Raw genomic sequence first — 18,226 nt, 5'->3', positions numbered from 1 at the left:
ATGGAATGCCTTCAGAAGAACACATATGGAACTGAAGTTGAAGGTAAGAAAGCACCAAGGTCCTAAAGAGATTGAGAAGGGGAGGGAGTCACTGTCCCTCATCCCACCACACAAAAGGTTCAGACACTCAGTTAAGATGGAGAAGAAAGAGGCAACTGCTGTTTTTCCCCATGTCTCCAATCTCTTACATACAAGCTGTTGTTGTTTTCATGTACACAAATGCAGACATACATACACACACAGAGATACGTACACACACACACACACACACACACACACACACACACACACACACACACTCCACTGTGTCACTCTCCTCCACACAATATGGGGAAACATGACTCTGACATGCATTCAGAATTAGAAGGGTCTGGAAATAAATAGTGACATAGTTTTTCTTTCTTCACATCTGAAAAGAAAAAAGAAATGAAAGAAAGAAAACAAAGGTTCCCTAAAGTGATTATTTTCCCCAAAACACTAAGGGAAAGGAAAAACCAGCACAGAGTAAAAGGAATAACATAGATTTTTGTTTTCTGTGATACTAAGAATTGAACCCTGGGCCTCATTTGTGTGAAATGGGCATTCTCCCACTGAGCCACACCCCATCTTTCCCCCAAATGATAGATTTTTAGGTGTCTACAGTGCACTTAGAATTCATTTGGACTCATAAGACAGCCCCAGATCCTCGTCAAATCTCAATGCTGGATATAAGAGCTCTTGGCTTCATGGTGTCGATCCATCAGTCCTTTGTTAAGGGCCCTGGACCACACCCGGCTGTAGATGAAATTCTAAAAGGTCTTATTAAATAAGAAACACAGAGCCAAATGCAGATTTAAAAGCCCAGAGATCAAAGCAGTTGCCAAGAGCTAAGATCACCTTATCTTACCACCTTATCTTACCACCTTATCTTACCACTCACTGCTGTCCTTCCCCTCAGAGAGAGAGACCTTCTCCTATGTCCTGTCTTTTTATTACTTTTCTGTTCTGCTTTCTCATTGGCTCTAAACCCAACCACATGATTTCCTTGTCACTGCCTGTCTATACAGACCTCCAGGTCACTGTGGTTGGTACTGGGATTAAAAGTTCAGATCACCTTGCTTTGGATGTGTCCTTGACCACAGAAACTCTGCCTGCCATGTGATAGGATTAAGGGCATGTGCTACCACCGCCTGACTCCTGCTTATGGCTCGCTGCGACTTCTGATCTCCAGGCAACTTTATTAACATACAAATTAAATCACATTCCAGCACAAATAACATATGACCATACCTGGCCAAATAGATGCATGTATACTTCTAAGTGTTTCTAACCATCTTCTCTTCTTCCCTTCTTCAGAGGCCCACTCTGTATCATTTCCCAACTTTGACCTGGTATTAACTGTCATCATCCCTCGTCTCAAATCCCACTTTGCTTCCTAGGCTATCAGCTGGCCCTGATGGTGAGTCACTACAGCTCTTCCACCTGAAATAACCTCTGGGGACATACGCTGAGCACACTTACACAGCATGTCTGGAACATTGTAGGTAAAAGAGGTGACTCTGTTTTGTCACTTATGACTTCTCATCTCTGCCACTTCTAAACTCAAACTTATTTCACAGCAAGTTTTCTGGGGAGATGCCCTGAGTGTCCTCCAGGGGAGAGGACAGAGACCTTTAATTCAGAAATGACATATTTCTTGTGGGCCAGATGGAACAGAGCCTCTCTTTCCTGTGGCAGTCCCACCCCCTGCCCATGTGTTCTAGAATGGGCTCCCAACAGGGAGCTCATGAAAACCAAGAACCACCTAAAATTATAGGCAAACAGCTGGGAACATATGAATGACTCCTGTTTTTCTGGGACCGAGGACCACTGATTTCAGGAGATATCTGCAAGGACCCATGATGTCAAAGTCTGAAGAATCTCTAAGTGAGGCACAAACCTTCTCTTGTCCACAGGAAGCCAGGGAGTCTACCATGCAGCAGAATCGTACTGGCTGAGGATCCTCCTGGTGGGCAAATCTGGCTGTGGGAAAAGTGCCACAGGGAACAGCATCCTCTGCCGACAAGCATTTGAGTCCAGGCTCAGAGCCCAGTCGGTGACCAGGACCAGTCAGGCAGAGATAGGCACATGGAACGGAAAGAGCTTCCTAGTGGTAGACACACCCCCCATCTTTGAGTCAAAGGCTCAGAACCAAGACATGGACAAGGACATTGGAGACTGCTACCTGCTGTGTGCCCCAGGACCCCATGTGCTGCTGCTGGTGACCCAGTTGGGACGCTTCACAGCCCAGGACACCATGGCTGTGAGGAGGGTGAAGGAGATCTTTGGGGCAGGAGTCATGAAGCATATGATCATCCTCTTCACCCACAAGGAAGACCTGACAGATGAGACCTTGGATGGGTTTGTGACCCACACTGACAACCACAGCCTGCGCAGCCTGGTTCAGGAGTGTGGGAGGAGGTACTGTGCCTTTAATAACAGGGCCTCAGGGGAAGAGCAGCAGGGACAGCTGGCAGAGCTCATGACCATGGTGAGGAGGCTGGAGCAGGAGTGTGAGGGCTCTTTCTATAGCAATGACCTCTTCCTTCATGCCCATGTGTTCCTTAGTGGTGACAAGAGTGAGGATCAGGAAGCCTACAAGTGCTACCTGTCAAAGGTGAGGCAGGAGGTGGAGAGGCAAAAGCAGGAGCTGAGGGAGCAGGAGGTGAGCTGGGTAGCTAAGATGCTTTACAGAGTCAAGACATGCATGGGCCCCCACATTTTCCTTATTGTGGGTGGTTTGATTTTGATTGCCATTTTAATTATCTTGTCTATTACCCAGGGGAACTGAGCCTTTTCAGGTGATTTCTGCCATCAGCCCCCTCCCACAATGTTCAAAATCTCTGTTCTAGGGCACCTCAGTTTCACTCTCATTTGACTCCCTTGCATCAGACATGCCAGGAGTTTTCTTCTAAATACCATTATGTAAATAAAGTATGAAAGAAAAATGTATTTCTTGCCCATGACCATATCTGAGCAATCGCAGATGACAACAAATATTCAGGTGTCAGCCTACCAGAAGTTCAGCTCTCTGATGGGAATGTCTCGTTCAAGCAAGGCATATGAGAATACAGACTCCAGAATGTCTTTTGCTTATGCTGTGCCTTCATATTGTTGCTGCTACATGCTCTTCTCTAGTATCTGATATGATGTATTTATACGTGGGGAGTCCCCCATTGCCTGTATTGTAGTGTGTCTATCTCATGATTGCATCTCAATTCAATGGGCATTTTTCTGTGGATTTTCAGGAAGATGCTGTATAATTCTGACACGGTCGGGGCCTATTGAGGTTCACTAAAAAAAAAAAAAAAACTGTTTTAGATCACAGCTCATATTTATGATTTAGAAAAACATTTGAGTCCAAGAGCCAGTCACAGGTTTCTGCATCATAAGGTGGTATTAGGCTTCAAAAGAGCTCTAGATGAATCCAGATGCCTTACTAATGGTTTTTTAGATAAACATTCCCAATCCTTTCATTCACAAGGCCACACAACTGTTTGGCTAGGTTGTAAATAAAAAGCCCAATTAATGCTAGCTTACAAATGACTAAGACCTTTCACCATTCCTAACCTCAATTTGCGAAAATGTGTTCTGATTATTCAAGGCTACAGAAAATAACTTAACTCTGTAGTCCCTAATGAGTGCTGTAGGTGTTCTTAGATATTTAGAAGTTACACACAATCTTTACCTTTGGAATGTGACCTTTTTATGACTCTTATGTTGCCTGAAATAATTATTTGGGATATGTAAACTGTAAAAAGACAAGATAAAGTGGAGCAACAAGGGACAACAACATGAGTGTAACAGCATGTGAGAAGCCAATATGAGAGACTAAGGAAGACTCAACATGACAAAAAAAAGAAAGAAACCATCAGAAATGATGTGAATTTATTCCATTGCTAAAACGCTCCTCAGATAAAAGTCCTGAGTTTTGCTATGCTGTGGCTTTCTCTTTGAGCCCTGTTCTGCAACCCTGGAGTGGGTCTCATAGGCTGCAGTAATTACTTCCTTTATGTTGTGAGGGTAAATGATGAATCACAAAGTTACCATCATAAAGGCCTGGGGACTTGCAAAAAGGAAGGTATTTTTGTTGCATGGCAATGGGTATGTCTCACCTAGTGCCCCACTTCCTACAAATGGAGAAACATGCAAAGCTAAGAACAGAATCTTATTTTAGTCATAAGTACACCCTGTTCTCACTATAGCAGTAAACGTCAGATCTCCATCATCTCTCCACCCCCAAGAAAGGATAAGGACAGTGTGAATGAAGTAGGGGAGGCTCTGAAGGTATAGAGGAGAATAGAGTCAAGAGGTCTGGACATGAGTGGAGAACTGAGTGAAGAGGTTCCAGGAGCAGGGTGGGTCTCACCCCAGGGAAAGCAAGGTCAGCAGTCAAGAAACACAGGAAGCAGAAAGTCTAAGATCAGTAATACAAAGGGCCAGAGGGTGGGTATCTTGGGCTTGGAAGACCTTATAGTGGACATCACAGCCACTCAACAGCTCATGCAGGCAAAAGCCACTATAATCAAGAGGCCATGTGTTCATAAAACTTAATGAGCACTGAATTTTGAATTCCATGTAATTTTCATGTGAAGCTAGAATATTATTTTCCTGAATTCTTCAGCCACTAAAAAAGGTAAAAATGAGTTGCTATGGGATATCTTTCTGTACACTGAGAATATGTGATCCTCTCACTGGTTGATATATAAAGCTCCTTTGGCCCATGGCAAGGCAGGATACAAACAAGTGGGATATCCAAGCAGAGTTACAAGAGAAGAAGGGCAGAATCTAGGAGAAGCCAGCCAGCTGCCCAAGGAGCAACATGCCAGAGGACTGGTAATGCCACAGTCATGTGGTAATACATAGATTAATAGAAATGGTTGACTTCAATATAACAACTAGCTAGTAATGAGCCTAAGCCATCAGCCACACATTTATAATTAATATAAAACTCTGAATGATTATTTGGGAACTAGTGGGTGGGGGAGATTCATGTGGCTACACTTGGTGCCCAATGTGGGGCAAGAATTTCCACACAAAGTCGGAGAGAGCTTTAAAAAAAAGGTTCTAAAACGGATCCAAGAGCAGCTCCCTAGTTCATGTCTCTTATTGCAGATCACAGTACAGAACATGCAGAACAGCATCCCCTGGCTGCAGTAGGACTCAGCTGAACATCACAAACTCCCACAGTATCTCATGGGACATGTTACAAACAGGCTTCTCCCAGCCGCTACCTATGGGCTTGAGAGCACATTTGTGGGCTTAAGAACAAGGTTACATGCTACTTAATACTGTATCCAAGAGTTGGGGAGGTAAATGTGACTTTTGTTGGTACCTCCACCATGTTGAAAAGGTGAGCTGGGTGTAGCCAGCCACCAAAACTGCTGCTTTGGTCCTACCCATGCCTGTTGAGCAGTTTAAAAACTGTTCTAGTAAAAAAGGATTACAGATCCACAATAGAAACAGATTTAAATTAAAAAACAAAACTCCAAATGGGTCACAGTGTGTTTTAAAAATGTGCATAGGCTTGGGAGAGTGAAGAGAGAGGGTATAGATAGTCATAAAAATATAATAAAGTCTCTAAAGAGAGAAATAAAATATTAAAAACAAAGAGATGGGAAATATACAGGGAGTCTGGATCCTGTATGTTATTGTGTTGATTTTGAATTTTTTGATTTTTGAGAAGCAAAAGACAGCTGCTAAAAGACATGGAAATGTGACTTGGACTGCTAAATTGAACTAATCTAGATACTTCAGAAATGCCTTAATTTAACAAAAAGTGAAAAAATATTTTTGTCAAATAGAAATAAAAAGTGCTTTTGAGTTTTGTTCCCACAGGACATAAGAGGGTATGGATTCCTTCAGGAATAATATAGATCAGGTTTGAACAATGGAGACCTCCTGAATCTTGACAGGTGATATCTATCAACAAACGTTACTTCTGATCTACCCAGGAATTGATCATTATCTCAAAATTTTCTTAGGGACCCCTGGGGATGCCTTCACCCACAGAGAGCAGGAAACAGTATGGAAAAAAGTATGCTCACATTCCCAGGAGTTGGGGGATGTGTGTGGTCTTTGGTTATTTGATGGGTTATGGATATTTGTTATAACTTAGAGATATATAAGAATATAGAATAAATAGACAGCTATTAATCTCAGATATTTTGCATTGACATGGATTTTGGTATAATGATACAAATTTAATTTTGTTACACTATTATGGTGATATTTTATTTGTACTGAAGTGCGATTTTATTTGTATGTTAATAAATAAAGTTGCCTGGGGGTCAGAGCTAATAGCAAGCCATAGCAGAAGCCAGGTGGTGGCAGCGCATACCTTTAATCCCAATCACATGACAGACAGATCTCTCCGTGTTCAAGGATACAGGAAGCATGGAGACACACTCCTTTAATCTCAATACCAACCATAGAAGACCTGGAGGTCTGTATAGACAGGCAGTGACGAGGAGGTCATGTGGTTGGGTTTACAACCAAAGAGAGGGCAGAACAGAAAGTCAATAAAAAAACAGATACACAGGAAGTAGGCCTCTATCTGAGGGGAAGGACGGTAGTGGCAGGAAGGGTAAGAAGAAGGGTTTTTAGTATCAGCTCTCAGCTACTGCTCTGACCTCTTGGACTTTTAACTCTGCACTTGACTCTGTGTTTCTTATTTAATAAGACTGTTACATCTACATTTGGTGCCCAACATGGCAAAAATTCATTAAAAACTGCTCAGCTGGCCTTGGCTCAGTGGCCTGGCCAAGCTCCCTGCTTCCGCAGACCCAGCTCCCTGCCTGGGCCTAGCTCAGCCTAGGCCCAAGACCCAACCAACTGTACCTACAAGCGGTTACGCACAGCTGGTGCTATGAACAAGTCAGGTCTGCCGGAGCTACCGGTCAGCTGCACTCGACTCTAATTGCAACAGCTACATGGAAACACCAACGCATGTGGTGGGAGCTTAAGGAAGACAGAGCCCAGGCTCTACTCTGCTCAAGTGGGAACACATGGCTGGATTTAAGCTTTTAGCCAGAACTCGTGGCTACGTTTTCTTGCTCTCTCTCTCTCTCTCTCTCTCTCTCTCTCTCTCTCTCTCTTTCTCTCTTTGGATTCACACCTCGGACACTAGGTAGCTGTTTTGAAATTCCCTCAGAGTTCTACTGTTCTACGCAGAGTTGGTAAGTCAATTAAGATATCAGAAATTTTAAAGGAAAAATCTATTTAAAAGAAAAAAATTTTTTCCACATTTAAAAAAAATGGGTTTATGTGTACATTAAAAGAAAATTGGACTTTGTTTGATAAAATTTTAGGCAGTCTCAAAATGGAACAACTATATGAGAAGATTAATGTTGATGGGATTTTGCACATTATTACTTTCCTTATCTTTATTTTACTATTTAAAAAGATAGTCAATTTAAGTGCCAGGATAAAAGCTTTAAAAAAACCTGTTAAACCTGTTTAAATGAATTATAGAGAAATTCAGATTCAGACAGAAGAAATTAGCAGTGAAATTTTTCAGGATTGGATTATAAGGTTACCGAAAGAAAGCCTGTTTTCACACAATCACCCTTAATTTATCTGGTAACCTTACAGCAGCTACCTGGTCAAGTGAATGCACAAAATATTTGGACTTCAATTGAAATGTTAGATTTACAAAGGTTTAAGGATCAATAGTATCTTATGGCATGCATTCCCCATTTGTAAAGCAAATGTTAAACTCCTGGTCAACTTACAATAAGATTATACCACAGACTGGCGAGAGCTGGTAAATGCTGTTCTGGAACCCGGGGCACAGCTGCAGTGGCAAATGTGGTTCAAAGAGGAAGCTAAAAACATAGAAAATCAATGGAGGGCTGAAAGTATACAAATCTCCCAGGATCAGCTTATTGGAGAAGGCCAATATGCTGCAATATAAACACAATGTTTATATGACATCCAAACCTAATTTTATGTTGAATGGCAGCCTTGAATGCACAAGACAGACTTGAGAAACCAGGAAAGAAAACTGAGTCATTTACAAAGGTTATACAGGGCCCAAAAGAATCCTTCATGGATTTCTTACAGGGACTGACTTCAGCAGTAAAGAGAATGGTCCCGAATTCAGAAGCTAGCAAGATAGTAATCGAATCTTTGGCTTTTGAGAACGCAAATGAAGCATGCAAGAGAATAATCAGGCCATTAAAGGCAAGATCTGCACTCTTGGAAGATTGGATTAGAGACACATTTAATGTTGAGTCTCATGACCATGATGATATGTGGAATAGAAGAAGCAATTTAAAGAGGTTTGAGGAATGTCAGATGTTTTGGATGTGGAAAGCAAGGACATTTGAAAAGGGACTGTAAACAGGGCATTCCTATAAATAAAGGAACAATGGCAACAGAATGCCCCTTCCTTCTGGTGTTTGCAGAAGGTGTGGTAAGGGAAAACACTGGACCAACGAATATAGATCAACAAGGGACAGACAAGGTAATACTTTGCCTCAGTCTTCGGGAAACTCCCAGAGGGGCCTCAGGCAGGTCCCCACAGCAAATCCAATTCAGACCTTTCCTGCAGTCGTAGAGGAAACCCCTCCTCAGAGCAATTAAATAGCCAAATGCCTATTGGAATAAACCAAGCTGCTCAGGGTGATGAAACAACTGAGACAGAGAAAACAGAAAATTCAGGAGAAAACATAAAGAAAATTTTTTGGAAAACTTCTATAAATGAACAAAGACCAAAATTATCAATAAGAATAAATGGTGTTTTGTTGTCTGGTCTGGTAAACACAGGTGCTAAAGTGACCATAATTGCACCAGAATTTTGGCATCCAACTTGGCCTCTTCAGGAGGTAAATGTTCAACTGTTAGGAATTGGAACATTATCTCGAGTGAAACAGAATGCAAGATGGCTTGAATGTATAGGTCCAGAAGGACAGAGAACAAAATTAAAACCATATGTGGCTAACATAGCTATGAACCTGTGGGGTTGAGACCTGTTGCAATAATGGAATATTCAGATTAACATCCCTCTAACCTCAGAAACAAATCATAAACTAGCACATGTTTCTGAGAGAAATATTAGAAGGTATTATTCTAATGAGTGGTCACCAGCCATCCAGATTGCACAAGAACAGGGCACAACAACTGATGATTTTCCAAAGACGCCAACAGCTCTACCTTTAAAATGGTTAACAGACAAGCCTATATGGGTTCATCAGTGGCCTTTAACAACAGCGAAACTCCAGGCTTTAGAAGAGCTGGTAGAAGAACAGTTAAATGCTCAGCATATTGAAGAATCAACCAGCCCTTGGAATTCTCCTGTATTTGTTATTAAAAAGAAATCCAGTAAATGGAGAATGGTAACAGACCTTAGAGCAATTAACAAAGTAATTCAGCCAATGGGCTCTCTACAATCTGGAATTCCTTTGCCTACTCTGTTACCTAAAGGATGGTCTCTCATAGTTATTGATTTAAAAGACTGTTTCTTTTCAATAACCTTACAAGAAAAAGACAGAGAAAGATTTGCCTTCATGGTGCCTACTTATAATAATTCTCAACTGGTTAAGAGATATCAATGGAGGGTCCTCCCACATGGAATGTTGAATAGCCCAACCCTGTGCCAATATTTTGTATAACAGCCATAGGAAGTGATGTGTAAAAAATTTCCTAAATCTATAGTTTATCATTATATGGATGATATTTTACTAGCTGACTCAAATGCAGATACTTTAGAAAGAATGTTTGAAGAAGTAAAGAAAATTTTGCCTTGCTGGGGATTACGAATTGCTCCTGAAAAGCTACAAAGAAGAGATTCTATTAATTATTTAGGATATAAAATAGAGCTACAAAAAATAAGACCCCAAAAGGTGCAAATTAAGAGAGATCTACTACAGACCCTTAATGACTTTCAAAGATTATTTGGAGACATTTCTCATCTATGAACTATCATTGGGGTAAAAAATGATGAACTGAATAATTTGTTCAAAACCTTAGAAGGTGATAAGGACTTAAATAGTCCAAGAGAATTATCACCTGAAGCTGAGAAAAAAATTGGCCTTGGTAGAAAAGAAAGTACATGAAGGACACGTGAATCGTATTGATCCAAAGCTGGATTGCATTTTGGCTATTTTACCTTCTAGGCATTCTCCTACAGGAATATTAATGCAGAGGGAAGATATTATATTAGAATGGATATTTTTACCAAATAAACCAAATAAAAAATTAAAAACTTATGTGGAAAAAATCTCTGACTTGATTTGGAAAGGAATATTGAGACTTCCTCAATTAGCAGGAATAGATCCAGCAGAAATTTTCATACCTTTAACTAAAGAGGACATTGAAAATTATGAACAGAAATTGAACCTTGACAAAGAGCTTGCAGTAATTTTTTGGGAGAAATTAACAGCAAATATCCCCAAAGCGATAGAATTCATCTTATAAAGAGAGCTGATTGTATGGGAAAAACCCATATCTGGAGTTTGTACATTTTATACAGATGCAAGCAAACAAAGTCAGGTTACAAATCAGAAAATTTAAGTAAAGTGGTTCAAAGTCCTTATAATTCAGTTCAAAAATCGGAATTGTTTGTTATTCTGTTGGTATTAATGGATTTTTCAGAACCTCTCAATATAGTAACTGACTCTCAGTATGCTGAAAGAGTGGTATTACATATTGAGCCTGCAGAATTTATCCCTGATGAGTCAGAATTAACTTCACTATTTATTCAGTTACAAGATACAATCAGGAAAAGGAATCATCCTTTATATATAACTCACATCCGATCCCATACTGGTCTGCCAGGCCCTCTAGCACAAGGCAATGATGAGACTGATAAATTATTGATAGGAAATGTGCTGGAGGCCTCAGAATTTCATAAAAAAACATCGTGTCAATAGTAAAGATTTAAAAAACGATTTTTCCATAACCTGGCAACAAGCCAAGGAAATTGTAAGGAAATGTCCTACTTGTTCCTTTTACAATCAGACACCATTACCAGCAGGATGTAACCCAAAGGGTACTCAGAGGAATGAAATCTGGCCGATCGATGTGTTTCACTTTGTAGAATTTGGAAAATTGAAATATGTACACCATACTATTGATAGTTATTCAGGATTTCAATGGGCAACTGCTTTGAGTTCTGAAAAAGCTGATTCTGTAATCACTCATTTGCTAGAAGTTATGGCCATCATGGGTATACCTGCACAAATCAAAACTGACAATGCTCCAGCATATGTCTCTGTTAAAATGAAACAGTTTTTTTGCTTATTACAATATAAAGCATACTTAGAGAGGTTGATGGGGGCTTTTAAACAGTACTCCCCCTATAACCCGGAATCTGACGAAACACAACAGGCAGTTATCCTAGTGTATGTTAATCAGGCAGCACCAGATATTAAGAAAAAGCTACAGTTATTAGAAAGACTAAGAGAAAGAAGTCTGAGGGACCTAGTGGCAGTAGCAGAGAAGGTCTACAATAAAAGGGAAATGGAAGAAGAAAGAAAAGAAAAAAGAGAAACAGAACATCAAGAAAGAGAAGATAAAAGAGACAGGACACAATAGAGGAACCTGACCAAGATATTAGATAGGCAGCAGGCACAGATGGAGAGAGTGCTCCTAGCTGCAGAGGCGGGAAACTATGGAAAGGATAAGAAAACTCAGCATAGACTGGGAAGGAACCAATGTGCGCATTGTAAGGAAGAAGGCCATTGGGCTAGAGAATGCCCCAAGAACAGGAATAAGAAAGGCATGGCAGCAGGGCCAGGGAAGCATACCCTCATCCTCGCCACCATGGAAGAAGACAGTGACTAGGGGAGATGGGGCTCGGCTCCCCTCCCTGAGCCTAAGGTAACCCTGAGAGTGGAGGGGAAACCTATCCAATTCATGGTGGACACAGGGGCAGAAAGTTCAGTACTCTCGACACCTGAGGGCCCCCTGTCAGGGAAGCAGACCTGGGTACAGGGCACAACAGGCACCAAACCTTATAAATGGACTACCCGAAGAATGGTGGACTTCGGAGTGGGATGGGTAACCACTCATTCCTCGTTATTCCTGAATGTCCATACCCCTTGCTGGGGCATGATCTGCTCACAAAAATGAGAGTGCAGATCCATTTCACGGATGCAGGGACTCGCATCGAACAACCAGATGGAAAAGCCATTGGAGTATTTTTAACAATGCCCTTGGAGGAGGAATATCGCCTCCATAGGCAAAAGTCTGCCCCCAGCCCTAGTATGGACTTCTGGCTCCGAGAATTTCCAACCGTCTGGGCCGAGACGGGGGGAATGGGGCTGGCCAAACATCGGCCCCCAATATATGTGGAACTTAAAGCTAATGCAGACCCAGTAAAAGTCCACCAGTATCCCATGACCTTAGAGGCCAAGAAGGGTATCACCCCCCATAAGGCGACTTCTGAAGAGGGGGTCTTATGGCCTGTCCAGTCTGCATGGAATACACCCCTCCTTCCAGTTAAGAAACCACAAACAAATGATTATCGACCAGTCCAAGAGCTCCAGGAAGTCAACAAAAGGGTAATAGGCATTCACCCCACAGTACCTAACCCGTATACCCTGCTAAGTATGCTCCCACCAGACAAGAAATGGTATACTGTTCTGGATTTAAAGGATACTTTCTTTAGTCTTCCACTTTCCCTGAGCAGCCAGGGCTACTTTGCTTTTGAGTGGCATGATCCAGATATTGGAATAAGCGGGCAACTGACCTGGACGAGGCTGCCACAAGGATTCAAGAACTCGCCTACCATATTTGATGAGGCCCTCCATGAAGACCTAAGTGAGTATCACACCCAGCACCCCCATGTCTCTCTCCTACAATTTGTAGATGACATACTGATAGCCACTAAGTCAGAAGAAGAGTGCCTCAGGGGAACAAAGGACCCTCTAAGAACGCTGGGGGCACTAGGCTATCGAGCCTCTGCGAAAAAGGCTCAGATCTGCAAGAAACAGGTAACCTACCTGGGATATGTACTGAAACAAGGAAAAAGATGGCTGTCAGAGGCCAGAAAAGAAACGGTGTTAAAGATACCCGTACCTAAAACAGTCAGACAAGTCAGAGAGTTCCTGGGCTTGGTGGGGTTTTGTAGACTCTGGATTCTGGGGTACACCAAAATTGCTCGCTCCCATAATGAAGCCACAAAGGAACAGATTCTGACTTGGTATAAGGAGAGGCAAACTGCCTTTGACACCATCAAGCGAAAACTGCTGGAAGCCCCAGCCCTAGGACTCCCAGACATCAACAAGCCCTTCCTCCTCTATATAGATGAAAGGAAAGGGGTGGCAAAAGGGGTGCTGACTCAGAATGTCGGGCCATGGAGGAGGCCCGTTGCCTATCTATCAAAGAAACTGGACTCTGTAGCCGCAGGGTGGACCCCATGCTTGCGCATCATTGCAGCTGTGGCTTTGCTGGACAAAGATGCTGATAAACTAACCCTGGGACAGAACCTTGTGGTGGCTACCCCCTGATAAACTAACACTGGGACAGAACCTTGTGGTGGCTACCCCCTATGCCTTAGAGTTGGTTCTAAAGCAACCCCCCAATAGATGGCTTAGCAATGCCAGAGTGACTCATTACCAAGCTCTGCTTTTAAATCCAAGCAGAATCACATTCCAGGCACTGACTGCTCTAAACCCAGCCACCATACTGCCAGACCCAGACCTAGAGACCCCTATCCATGATTGTGATGAGATCCTAGCCCAGGCACTCTGTGTCCTACCCGAACTCCGCGACACACCGCTGACAGATGCAGAAGAGACTTGGTATACGGATGGGAGCAGCTTTGTATGAAATGGACACAGGTATGCTGGGGCTGCAGTGACCACCACCTGTGAGATTGTCTGGGCAGAAGCTCTGCCAGCCGGCACCTCAGCCCAGAAAGCTGAGCTGATAGCACTCACTAAAGCCCTGCGCCTGGGCAAGGATAAAAAGATTAACATTTATACTGATAGTAGATATGCATTTGCTACGCTACATATCCATGGGGCAATATACATGGAAAGGGGGTTGCTCACCACTGAAGGGAAGGCTATTAAGAATACACAAGAAATACTGGACTTGCTACAAGCATTATGGCTCCCAAAGAAACTTGCGGTAATGCACTGTCCGGGCCACCAAAGGGGGACAGATGCCATGTCAAAGGGGAACAACCTGGTGGACCAGTCAGCAAAGAAAGCAGCCTTACTAGAGATCACAGCAGCTCTACCCCTTCTGGCAGATCCAGGCCCCCTGCAGCTTACCCCCCACACCGCAGCATTATAATTCAGATGAGGAAGCCTGGGCTTCTCAGATGGAGGGAGCATACAAAAAGGAGGATGGATGGTGGCATCTACCCAAAGGGAAAGTGCTTCTCCCAAGCCTACTGGGAAAATGTATGCTCCAGAGGATTCACCAGACCTCCGGGAAGCTGAGAGAATTGATCTCTGGATCCCCCTTAAAAATTCGTCAAGCCAATCAGCTGATTTACAAGATTGTAACGGAATGCAAGGCTTGCCAATTAGTAAACTCCTACAGGGTAAAAGGAGAATGAAGCACTCGAGTCAGGGGGACTTGCCCAGGTAAGTATTGGGAGATGGACTTCACGGAGATTAAGCCAGGTAGATATGGATATAAATACCTGCTGGTCTGCATAGACACATTTTCAGGAGCTTACCCAAGCAAACACGGGATGGCACACATGGTGGCCAAAAAGATATTGGAAGAAATGCTCCCCAGGTTTGGTTTCCCCCACCTGATTGGGTCAGACAATGGTCCAGCCTTCATCTCACAGGGGAGCAAAGGGGTAGCTACTGCATTAGGGGCCAAGTGGAAGCTATACTGGGCTCATAGGCCCCAAAGTTCTGAACAAGTTGAGAGGGTTAATTGGACCCTGAAAGAGAACCTAACCAAATTAGCCCTAGAGACTGGCGGTGACTGGGTAACTCTCCACCCCTTTGCCTCGTTCCACGTAAGGAACTCCCCTTATCAACTGGGGATGACACCCTTTGAAACAATGTATGGTCTACCTCCACCTCTTGTGCCTAGCCTCCAGACTGAATTGATTCTGCCACTAGAAGAAGTAGACCTTCTTGAGAGTCTAAAAGCTCTGTCCTGAGTGCAGGAAGACATTTGGCCTTGTCTACGGGCCCTATACTCACCCTCCTCTATCCCTGAGCCTCACAATTACCAGCCTGGAGATTGGGTTCTGATCCGGAGACATCAGCGCAGATCCCTGGAGCCACGGTGGAAAGGACCCTACCTCGTCATCTTGACCACCCCAACGGCCCTCAAAGTGGATGGCATCTCCACTTGGATCCACCACACCAACGCCTGACCTGTGGTGCCTGCGGCTGAGGAACATCCAGATGAAACCTGGAGAGTGTCTAAACATCCTACTGACCCCTTGAAACTCAAGTTCCAATGCCATGATCCCAATCCTGTTACTATGTCTGGCGGGGACCCTCCAGGCAGGAAGCAGGACAATGCTCAATCCTCACCGACCCCAGAAGGTGACGTGGGCAGTGGTCAATGACGGTAATGGGGTGGTCCTTAACAGCACCACTCACAAAACAGTTCCTGGAGTATGGTGGCCCCAGCTTTATTTCGACCTCTGTGACTTGGCCCGAGGTTCCTGGGACATAGGAGATTGGACACCAGCCCACAAAAGATGACCAGAATGCAGTGGAACCAAGGGATGTGCTCTCTCTTTGACTGGCGACCCAAAAAGACCAGGATGTTCTCATGTACTAAAGAGAGCTGTGCTATGAGACACCCCTTTTAACGTATGCCCTGGAAACAACAGTACTGCAAAGGAAGTAACTCAGTGTGGGGGTGCAGATAATGATTACTGTGCTGACTGGGGATGTGAGCAAACCGGGACAGGACACTGGATAATACTAACAGGTAATCTCAGGGTTCAACGAGTCGCTCAGACTTGTCTTGCAGCCAACCCCCTGTATGGAGGGTGCTCCAAATACAGATGCAACCCAATCCAGGTGACCATTACAGTGACAGGAAAAGAGGCTGTCAACTGGGATATGGGAGGCATGTGGGGCCTCCGGTTATATCAGGAGGGACGAGAACAGGGGTTGCTTTTCTCAATAAGAAGGAATGTGCAGCCTTCCCAGGAGCCCCAAGTTATTGGGCCTATGCAATCTGTTCCCCAAACTAGAATCACAGCATCCCCAAAGAAACTAGTCCCAGAAGAGCGGTCCACTTATTCAATTACTCACAAGGATAGGGCACCCCCCAGCTCTACCAATTGACTGAGGACAAAGGGCTTGCCCTGTCAGCAGTGCATATGGCGTTTCTACCCCTAAATCACTCCCGACCAGGCATAACCACCTCCTGTTGGATGTACTTGCACAAACGCCCCCCCCCCACCTCGAAGCCATAGGGGTAAAAGGGCGTTTCAACACAGAAAACAGCCCTTCAAAATGCAAGTGGGTTACCCAACTATAGAGGACCCCACTGGGCTCTCCTTCCCATTGATTGCCACTAATATGACCTGCGTTGCCTCTGAAAATTATCAGAGCAAATATTATTCTGGGTGCCAAAAGGTTAATTCCACCACTCCTTTATGGCTCCAACCCACAGATGCAGGTGTGTACTGGCTCTGACGAAAGACCGGACTATCTCCTTGTGTGGCTACTGAGCTTTTGTTTTTATGGAATGATTCTTGTGCCCTGGTGTTGATGCTTCCTCATGTGCTATATCATAGTAATGAGGAGGTAGTGGCCCGACTAGCCCCACAATCAAAGAGAGAAGTCCTGGCAGCCCTAGAGGTGACTACACTCCTCGGCTAAGGGGCCACCAGTGTCGGACTAGGAGCCACCTCCATGGTTTTACAGCAAAATAAGTTTCAAGAATTAAGACATTGAGTAGACGTAAACCTCGATAACCTAGAAACTTGTATTAGGTTTCTTCAAAAGTCTCTTGACTCACTAGCGTAATTTGCCCTGCAGAATCGAAGAGGCCTGGAATTGTTATTCTTACAGCAGGGGGGATTGTGCAAGGCCTTAGGAGAAGAATGCTGTTTCTATGTTGATCACTCAGGAGTGGTTACTAAAAATCTAGATGGGATCTGTAAAGGGATAAAGGATAGACAAATAGGTCAACAGAGTTCCTGGTATCAGGGGTTATTCAATTGGTCCCCCTGGTTAACTACCTTAATTTCTAGTCTAATAGGCCGCCGTGATTCTTCTTATTTTACTCATCTTCGGGCCCTGTGTCCTTTATAGACTAGTACAATTTATGAAACAGAGGCTGGGCACCATACAACTCATGGTACACCAGAGTTACACACAAGTCAGGACCACCGAATATGAGTCATATGCAGACCCCGAAGTGAGAACATGGGAATCTCTTGAATTAGAGCAAGTTAGGAGCCCATGATTGAGCCCCTCTAGGAACAAAGAAAGGGGGAAATGTGAAACCTCAATACCCCCTACCCCCTGTCACTCTATCCCCTACAGACAAAGAGGAGCTTAAACCAGAATTCCTAAGTGTAGATAAGAACTTAGACCCCTTTTTCCCAGGTGGCAGTATCAGCTACAGAAACAAAAAAACACAGAGTCAGGATATTCGACCATCTGGCAGAGGCTAAGTGGTCATAAAACATCCCAAACTTCCCGAACCCCAGAGACAGCTCGTAAAACTCCTAAACACGGTTGCTGAACAAATGAGAAATAAAGATAACATGAAAGACTAAAAAATAGAACTGATATGAACCAAAGAAATGAGGCGGGTTATGGGAAATGAATTATGTGGTCTGTGCCTTTAAGAACTAGCCTCACAGAGAAAGGGGGCACTCCTTCCAACCTCCCTGCTGTGTGTGAGAGATTTGGAATGAGCCCCTGCCAAGGCTTGTAAACTTCATTTGAATAAACCTTGCTTTTGCATTCTGTACCTGAAGTCTCCCATGGCTTCTTTGGGGACATGATCTGGGCATAACAAAAGTCTCTGAAGAAACACAGAATGGACAGATTCCTCCCCAGAAACTGCATGACCTGTGATAGCTGCTAAGAGTTTGAGGCGGATTGGGGGAAAAAAGCCCCTACCTCCAAAGGCAGCCAGCAGAGGAACAGAGCAGCCTGAGATATCTAAAGCTCTGCATCTGGGGGCAAAGGAACAAGCAAAATGAGAATAAAATCAGTGGGAGAAAATCTCTGAAGGAGCTACGGAAAAGCTCTGTTGTAAATATTTTTCACTGACTGGCTAAAGCAAACACAAGCCCCGAGGAAAG

General features: G+C 43.7%; 1 protein-coding gene across 1 annotated transcript; it reads left to right on the top strand.

Annotated features, from left to right (window-relative positions):
• LOC128099538 (GTPase IMAP family member 5-like) lies at positions 1-2,809 on the top strand. The gene is made up of 2 exons (XM_052721502.1): positions 1-43; positions 1,935-2,809. Exons 1-2 carry the CDS (start codon positions 1-3, stop codon positions 2,807-2,809), a joined length of 918 nt encoding a protein of 305 aa, XP_052577462.1.
• Positions 2,810-18,226: the final 15,417 nt, after the last annotated feature.

Source organism: Peromyscus californicus, unplaced genomic scaffold (genome assembly GCF_007827085.1).
Source record: "Peromyscus californicus insignis strain IS unplaced genomic scaffold, ASM782708v3 Scaffold_6__1_contigs__length_162567912, whole genome shotgun sequence".
Lineage (NCBI taxonomy): Eukaryota > Metazoa > Chordata > Mammalia > Rodentia > Cricetidae > Peromyscus > Peromyscus californicus.
Note: the sequence above shows the minus strand (reverse complement) of the source record. Positions and strands in the feature narration are given on the sequence as shown.

What these genes read in the sequence shown, in the direction of transcription:
- LOC128099538 (XM_052721502.1), top strand. Translation starts at nt 1, where the DNA reads ATGGAATGCCTTCAGAAGAACACATATGGAACTGAAGTTGAAG. An exon ending in ATATGGAACTGAAGTTGAAG is followed by an intron (nt 44 to 1,934) that starts GTAAGAAAGCAC and finishes TCTTGTCCACAG; the next exon opens with GAAGCCAGGGAGTCTACCAT.